The 7,732-nt window shown below is 50.1% G+C and overlaps 1 protein-coding gene across 1 annotated transcript in view; it reads left to right on the top strand.

Moving 5' to 3' along the window:
• Positions 1 to 7,647, top strand: part of LOC108512303 (uncharacterized) — a 9,774-nt gene extending 2,127 nt beyond the window's left edge. The window contains exons 2-4 of the mRNA XM_017847518.1: positions 2,674 to 2,927; positions 6,692 to 6,836; positions 7,436 to 7,647. Coding sequence (XP_017703007.1) covers positions 2,674 to 2,927; positions 6,692 to 6,836; positions 7,436 to 7,525 — 489 coding nt within the window. The 3' untranslated portion in view covers positions 7,526 to 7,647. The remainder of the gene's footprint in view (positions 1 to 2,673; positions 2,928 to 6,691; positions 6,837 to 7,435) is intronic.
• The last annotated feature ends 85 nt before the right edge of the window (positions 7,648 to 7,732 follow it).

The following is a 7,732-nucleotide window of genomic DNA, read 5'->3' as shown; positions in this document are numbered from 1 at the left end:
AAAAAAAAAAAAAAAAAAAAAGAAAGAAGAAGTAAAAACTAAAAGGCAGAAATGAAATCCACAGGCAGACAGCCCGGTGCCACACCCTGGGCCTGGCAGTTAAAGATTGACCCCTGACCTAATCGGTTATGTTATCTATAGATTACAGACATTGTATAGAAAAACACTGTGAAAATCCCTGTCCTGTTCTGTTCCATTCTTACCTGTGCATGCAGCCTCCAGTCACGTACCCGCTGCTTGCTCAATCAATCACGACCCTCTCATGCAGACCCCCTTAGAGCTGTGAGCCCTTAAAAGGGACAGGAATTGCTCACTCAGGGAGTTCGGTTTTTGAGACGTGAGTCTTGCCGATGCTCCTGGCCGAATAAAGCCCTTCCTTCTTTTGGTCGGTGTCTGAGGGGTTTTGTCTGCAGCTAGTCCTGCTACACCACCACGCCCAGCTAATTTTTGTATTTTTAGTAGAGACGGTTTTTACCATGTTGGCCAGGTTGGTCTAGAACTCCTGACCTCAGGTGATCCGCCCACCTTGGCCTCCCAAAGTTCTGGGATTATAGGCATGAGCTACCGTGCCTGGCCACATTTTATTTTATTTTATTTATTTATTTATTTATTTTTATTCTTATTTTTTTTTTTTTGAGACGGAGTCTCGCTCTGTCGCCCAGGCTGGAGGGCAGTGGCTAGATCTCAGCTCACTGCAAGCTCTGCCTACCGGGTTCATGCCATTCTCCTGCCTCAACCTCCTGAGTAGCTGGGACTACAGGCGCCCGCCACCTCGCCCGGCTAGTTTTTTGTATTTTAGTAGAGACGGGGTTTCACCGTGTTAGCCAGGATGGTCTCGATCTCCTGACCTCGTGATCCGCCCGTCTCGGCCTCCCAAAGTGCTGGGATCACAGACTTGAGCCACCGCGCCTGGCCCCACATTTTATTTTTTATTTTATTTTATTTTATTTTTTGACGGAATCTCACTCTTATCACCCAGGCTGGAGTACAACAGCTCACAGAAACCTCTGCCTCCCAGGTTCAAGCAACTCTCCTGCCTCAGCCTCCTGAGTAGTTGGGATTACAGACATCTGCCCCCATGCCCTGCTAATTTTTTTTTTTTTTTTTTTTTGAGGCGGAGTCTCGCTCTGTCGCCCGGACTGGAGTGCAGTGGCCGGATCTCAGCTCACTGCAAGCTCCGCCTCCCGGGTTTACGCCATTCTCCTGCCTCAGCCTCCCGAGTAGCTGGGACTACAGGCGCCCGCCACCTCGCCCGGCTAGTTTTGTATTTTAGTAGAGACGGGGTTTCACCGTGTTAGCCAGGATGGTCTCGATCTCCTGACCTCGTGATCCGCCCATCTCAGCCTCCCAAAGTGCTGGGATTACAGGCTTGAGCCACCGCGCCCGGCCAACCCTGCTAATTTTTGTATTTTTGTAGAGACAGAGTTTCACCATGTTGGCCAGGCTGGCCTCTGGTGATCCACCTGCCTCAGCCTCCCAAAGTGTTGGGATTACAGGCGTGAGCCACCGCTCCCGGCCCACATTTTAATTATTATTAGTAGTAGTATGGGACCTGATGTGTGATCACTAGTCAAATGTTGGCCATCAAAACAATACAAACGGTTTGGGTGTGGTGACTGACGCCTGTAATCCTAGTACTTTGCGAGGCTGAGGCAGAAGGATACCTTGAGGCCAGGAGTTTGAGAGCAGCCTGGGCAATACAGTGAGGCCTCATCTCTACAAAAAATTTAAAAATTAGCCAGGCATGGTGGCATGCAACTGAAGTCCCAGCTACTCAGGTGGCTGAAGGGGAGGATCACTTGAGCCAGGGAGTTTGAGGCTGCAGTGAGCTAAGATGACGCCCCTGCACGCTAGCCCCAGCAACAGAGCAAGACCCTGTCTCAAATAATAATAATAATAATAATAATAATAATAATAAATACATAAATAAATGAATAAAAATAAATAAAAATAAAAAATAAAAAAATAGAAAATAGCACTGACCACAATACTAAAACATGTAGGACAGAGTCTTGTACCTATTAATGATAAATAAAATGAGCTGTTTTGATTATTATTATTATTACTACTATTACATTGCCAAAGTGTGTAGTGGGGGTCATACACTCAATAAATAATGGCTAATATTTTAAAAAGTCAATAGTGCTAACAGTAATAATAATAATACATATATTTTTTGAGACAGAGTCTCGCTCTGTTGCCCAGGTTGGAGTACAGTGGTGCCATCTCGGCTCACTGCAGCTTTCTCCTCCCGGGCTCAAGCGATTCTCCTGCCTCAGCCTCCCAAGTAGCTGGGATTACAGGCGTGCGACACAACATGCAGCTAATTTTTGTATTTTTAGTAGAGACGGAGTTTCGCCATGTTGGCCAGGCTGGTCTCAAACTCCTGACCTCAGGTGATCCGCCGGCCTCGGCCTCCCAAAGTGCTGGGATTACAGGCGTGAGTCACCGCACCCAGCCAATAATAATATTATTAAGCACTTAGCACACAGGTAACGACCTTAGTAATTAGTAGCAGTATTGGAATTATCAGTAATAAAGCAGGTCAACACATTGTGAACCCACAATGTGCCATCCGCACAACTGAATATAGGCGTCCCGGATTGGGCGCCCATCCCTGGCATGTTTTGGGGGCTCCCTGACCCCCATGATGGAACGACCCCCTCACAACAGCAAGACCCTGCCCCCAGCTCACCTGGTAGGAGGGGCCGCCGTGCGCGCAGCCGCACTACTCCGGGCGCTCGCACCTGGCCCTTGCCCACAGGTACGCGTTATCGCAGGCGCAGCCCTCGGAGCAGGCAGGGCGGCCGCGGGGCGGAAGCAGCCCCGCGGGGACGCAGAGCCGCGCCCTGCGCGGGTCCAAGCATTGCTGGTAGCTACTGTGCTTCGGACACGTGGCAGCTGTGCAGGGAGGAGAAACGGCGCGGGTAAGGAAACAGGATCTGCAGGCCACACTTGCCCAACTCCCTGACCGCGTGCTTAAAATCCCGGCTTTGTAGTGGTGCTTAACCTCTCCAGAACTCCGTACCCATCTCTCCAAAAAGAGTACTGACCTCAAACTGGCTTTGAAGGTTAAGCAAGTTAAAATAAATTAAGTGGTTGGGACAGCGTCCAGCACCCTGGGAGCCCTGGATAAATGCCATCTATTGTTATTCCAGAAATAACCCCTAGGTGGCCCACCTTTCTCACTCCAAGAACACTGTCTTACCCCCCCCCCCGCTCCCCTACTCCAAACCCTTTGAGGGTTCCCTACGGCCCAGGTGTCACAGATTCACATTTGGATCTAACATAGGTGGGTTAGGATCAGGTTTTAGGGGTGTCCTGACCCCCAGGATGGTACCGGACAGGCTTTTGTTGCCTGTTGGTTGAGCAAGAAAGCGGCACCTTCCACCCCCACCCCCTAGAACATGACCTTGCCCTGATTGCACACCTAATGTTGGAACCAGCTAGGAACCCTTAATGGGCAAGCATCAAGGGCCAGCAAAGCTTTGGTGCAAGGGAGGAAAGCAGGATGTTTTAGGAACAATCAGAAAAATCTGAACATGGACTAGGCATTTCATGATATCTGGGAATTATTGCTTATTTTGTTAGGTGTGAGCAAATCACGGCAGGTTGTTTTGTTTGTTTGTTTTGTCTTTGTTTTTTGAGACGGAGTTTCGCTCTTATTGCCCAGGCTGGAGTGCAATGGCGCTATCTCGGCTCACCACAACCTCCGCCTCCCAGGTTCAAGCGATCCTCCTGCCTCAGCCTCCTGAGTAGCTGGGATTACAGGCATGCGCCACCACGCCCAGCTAATTTTGTATTTTTAGTATAGATGGGGTTTCTCCATGTTGGTCGGGTTGGTCTCGAACTCCCGACCTCAGGTGATCCGCCTGCCTCGGCCTCCCAAAGTGCTGGAATTACAGGCGTGAGCGTGAGCCCCGCGCCTGGCCGCAGCAGGTTTTTTTCTTTTTAAAAGTCCTAATCTATTAGAAAATCATGCTGGAGTATTTACAGGTTTACACGATGTCTGGGATTTGCTTTACACAAAATAAATCAATAAGGGAGGGGCGGAGGTGGACACAGGTCGGCCACAACTTGGCTGTTATTGAGGCTGCCTTCTGGGTACAGGGGCATTCAATAAGTTATTCTCTCTACTTTTATGTTCAAATTTTCCATAATAGTTAAATAAGAAAGAAAGAATGGGAGGATATGGCTATTAATAAAACTTGTCTCTGGAGAAAGTCTTGGTTCAAGTCTCAACTCTGTTGTGATTAGCTGTGGACAAATGGCTTTACCTCTGTGAGCCTCTGTTTTCCCAAATGTAAAATGGGAATAATAACAGTTATTGCCTCTCACTTGCAGGGTGGTTCTGAGACCGTGGTGGCAAGAGGTACACAGAGCCTTCGGCCCCATGCCTGGGACATTGTAGATGTTCAATAAGTATTAGCAGTTGTTGGGATTATTATTGTGGCATCTCAAGTCAGGCTTTCTGAGGGTGGAAAAGGATATCCCCTTGACAGGGAGCCAGGGATCCAGTCACCCCAGGATGGTATTCAAAATACATAGCAGACTGGTACCACGGCTCATGCCTGTAACCCCAGCACTTTGGAAGGCTGAGGTAGGTGGATCACCTGAGGTCAGGAGTTCAAGACCAGCCTGGCCAACATGGTGAAACCCCATCTCTACTAAAAATACAAAAAATTAGCTGGGTGTGGTGGCAGGCGCCTGTAATCCCAGCTACTCGGGAGGCTGAGGCAGGAGAATGGTTTGAACCCGGGAGGTAGAGGTTGCAGTGAGCTAAGAACATGTCACTGCACTCCAGCCTGGGTGACAGAGTGAGACTCTGTCTCAAAAACAAAAACAAAAAAAATACCAATCAGTAGCAAACAGGCCCCCTACCAATCCACATGCATCCAGCTGGAGCCTAGGAGGAGGGCCCGGAAGGCCTTCCCGTGCTGGAATTGAAATATCGGAAATGGCTGGGGCACTCAGGCAGCCCAGGAGTACAGAAGGATGTCAGTCTGTGTGTGGCCGTACAGAGCATGCAGATGAATTCCTGCCCTGCTCAACCATGACTCGCCACAGAAGGAAGAATTCCTCCCGTGCCTGAAGGTGACATTGGCGCCCTGGCAGATGGCGGCATATGTCTTCAGGGCCAGGCAGAGTATGTGGTCGTTGCCTCCAGCAAGACGCAAACCATCAACACAGCTGGAAACGTATGAGTCTGGGTTGATCTCCCAGTGGCAGTGGCTGAAGCGTCCCTGGGGGTCCTGTAGGAGCCAGCACTGCCTCCTGGCTGACACAATCTGCCCCTGGTCATTGCAGACTGAGACTGGACAGGCAGCCCCACAGTTGTCCCTACAAGCCTTGCTCTGCTTCTCCAAGGTAATATCAGCCGCAGCGTCGTCACTGGGGTCGCTGTTGAAGTTGCCGCAGAGCCTATCGGTGTGACCCTCGTAGAAGTGGGACAGGGTGAAGGTGAGGCTGTAGGTGAGATCCGTGCTGAGCCAGTGGCCAAAGTCCCACTGCAGCAGGGAGAAAAGGCCATTCCAGTGGGCAGCAAGGCTGCCCCCATTCAGGCTTACGGGGAGGGCTGTTGTCTCACCATTTACCTAAGGAGCAGGCAGAATCAAAGGAAGGCTTGGGGACATAGGACCACAGTTGGTCAGTGTTGCTTGGCACATAGTAGGTGTTCAAATACATGTAAAAATGTTGGTATTTTTTTGATATAGGGTCTCACTCTATCCCCCAGGCTGGATGCAGTGGCACGATCATGGCTCACTGCAGCCTCAAACTCCTGGGTTTGTGCGATCTTCCCACCTCAGCCTCCTAAGTAGCTGGGACTATAGGCATACGCCAACACACCCAGCTAATTCTTTTTTAGAGATGTGGTCTCGCTATATTGCCTGCTTGAGACAGGCTGGTCTTGAACTCCCAGGCTCAAGGGATCCACCCGCCTTGGCCTTCCAAAGTGTTAGGATTACAGATGTGAGCCACTGCACCCGGTCCAAATACATGTAAAACATTTTTAGATGATGGAACAAAGACAAAACTATAATAGCGACCATCTCTTGTTTTATCCTGCTCTGCATTCATTTCTCCTTTCTCTGGATTTCCCTGAGAACTCACCCCTCCAAAATCAATCCATGTGGTTCACAGGAAGTCAACCCCACCCTAACTTCCAGCACATGACCCAGGCCCAGCCAATCAGCTAGTCCACCAGGGATTCAGGGGTGGTCACGTGACTCAAGCTGGGCCAATGAGGGACACTTTTCCTCCAGTGACATTTGCTAACCTGACAGCTGTCCTTGTCCCTACAAGGTGGGATGGGATGTTGCATGTCTGAAAATGAAGGAAAGGAGAGCCCAGAAATTGAGACAGATTTGAGACATATTGTTCAAGCATCTGGATCCAGCTATGCCTGAATCCATACACTTATAGTTTTTTTTCAATTGTGTAAATCAATAATTCTTTTTTTTTTCTTAAGCTGGTCTGAGAGTGTTTCTGTTATTTTAACTGAATGCATCTGATGGATATAGTCAAAAATGGGTGTATAATCAGAGAATAGAGGTAAAATATAGAAATAATGGAGACAGAATAAGATTTTCCCTTGGGGCTATGGGTTTGGGTGAAAGGTTGGGGTTCCTAGGAACGACATGTCCCCAAAGCTGGTGCTTACCTGAGCCATGCCTGGGCTGTCCCTCCGCAGGTGGACCTGGGTCCCATTAACCTGGACAGACACCTCCATGATAAGCATGAGGGGGCTGCTGGATCTGTTCTCCTTTCCCAGCTGTACCCTGAAGAACGGCAGTGAGCCGGAGGAGCCACAGGATTCAGCAAAGACAGACACACAGGTACCCGAGAACTCAACAGTTTTCCCATCAAAGGTGATGATGTGTGAGTGCCCAGCTGCTTGGCAGGTGCCACGGGAGAGCAGGTGGCACCCAAAGATGCCCCTGAGGGTCCCACATCTCTGCCCCGGCCCACAGGAGGTGGGGGAAGAGCACATGGCATGGGTGGAAGCCTCATGGTGGCAGAATTGCTCACAGTGCTCCCCAGCTCAGAAGGCCTCCCTGGCCAGGTGGTAACTGCCTCCAGTGGAGCAGCTGCACCAGATGGGGGGCACACAGTCCTTGCCACTGAGCAGAGATCCTGGGTCACACTGGCAGCCATCCTGGTATGATGTCGGGCAACTGTCAGGCAGGGCAGGCTTGGTGCAGGAGCTGGGACAAGAGAAGCCACACAGCTCGTAGTAGCTGTAGCGGGGACAGGTCAGCTCTGGAGGAACACAAGTCATTCAATGCAAGGACGTCAACTCTCTGCCCCACGTTCGAATGATGTTCCCTGCTATCTCCCCAGAGCCCAGCTCATGGCAAACCTCAATGGATATTTGTTGGAAGAATTAATGAATATATCGAAGCCTTCTCTATAACACATATTTGTTCAACTTTAGCATCCACTACATGCCAGGAACATCCCAGAGCCTGGGGACACAGCAATGACCAAGACAGAGATCCCTGACCTCGGGAAACAGATGTTCTAGTGAGACATTGACAAGCTACACCCCGGGGCCCAAATCTGGCCCTCCACCTGTTTTGGCACAGCCTACAATCTGAGAATAGTCCTTACATATTTAAGTGGTTAGAAAAAAAGAAACCAGGCCGGGCGCGGTGGCTCAAGCCTGTAATCCCAGCACTTTGGGAGGCCGAGACGGGCGGATCACAAGGTCAGGAGATTGAGACCACCCTGG

Source organism: Rhinopithecus bieti, unplaced genomic scaffold, assembly GCF_001698545.2.
Source record: "Rhinopithecus bieti isolate Rb0 unplaced genomic scaffold, ASM169854v2 scaffold_28066, whole genome shotgun sequence".
NCBI lineage: Eukaryota > Metazoa > Chordata > Mammalia > Primates > Cercopithecidae > Rhinopithecus > Rhinopithecus bieti.
Note: the sequence above shows the minus strand (reverse complement) of the source record. Positions and strands in the feature narration are given on the sequence as shown.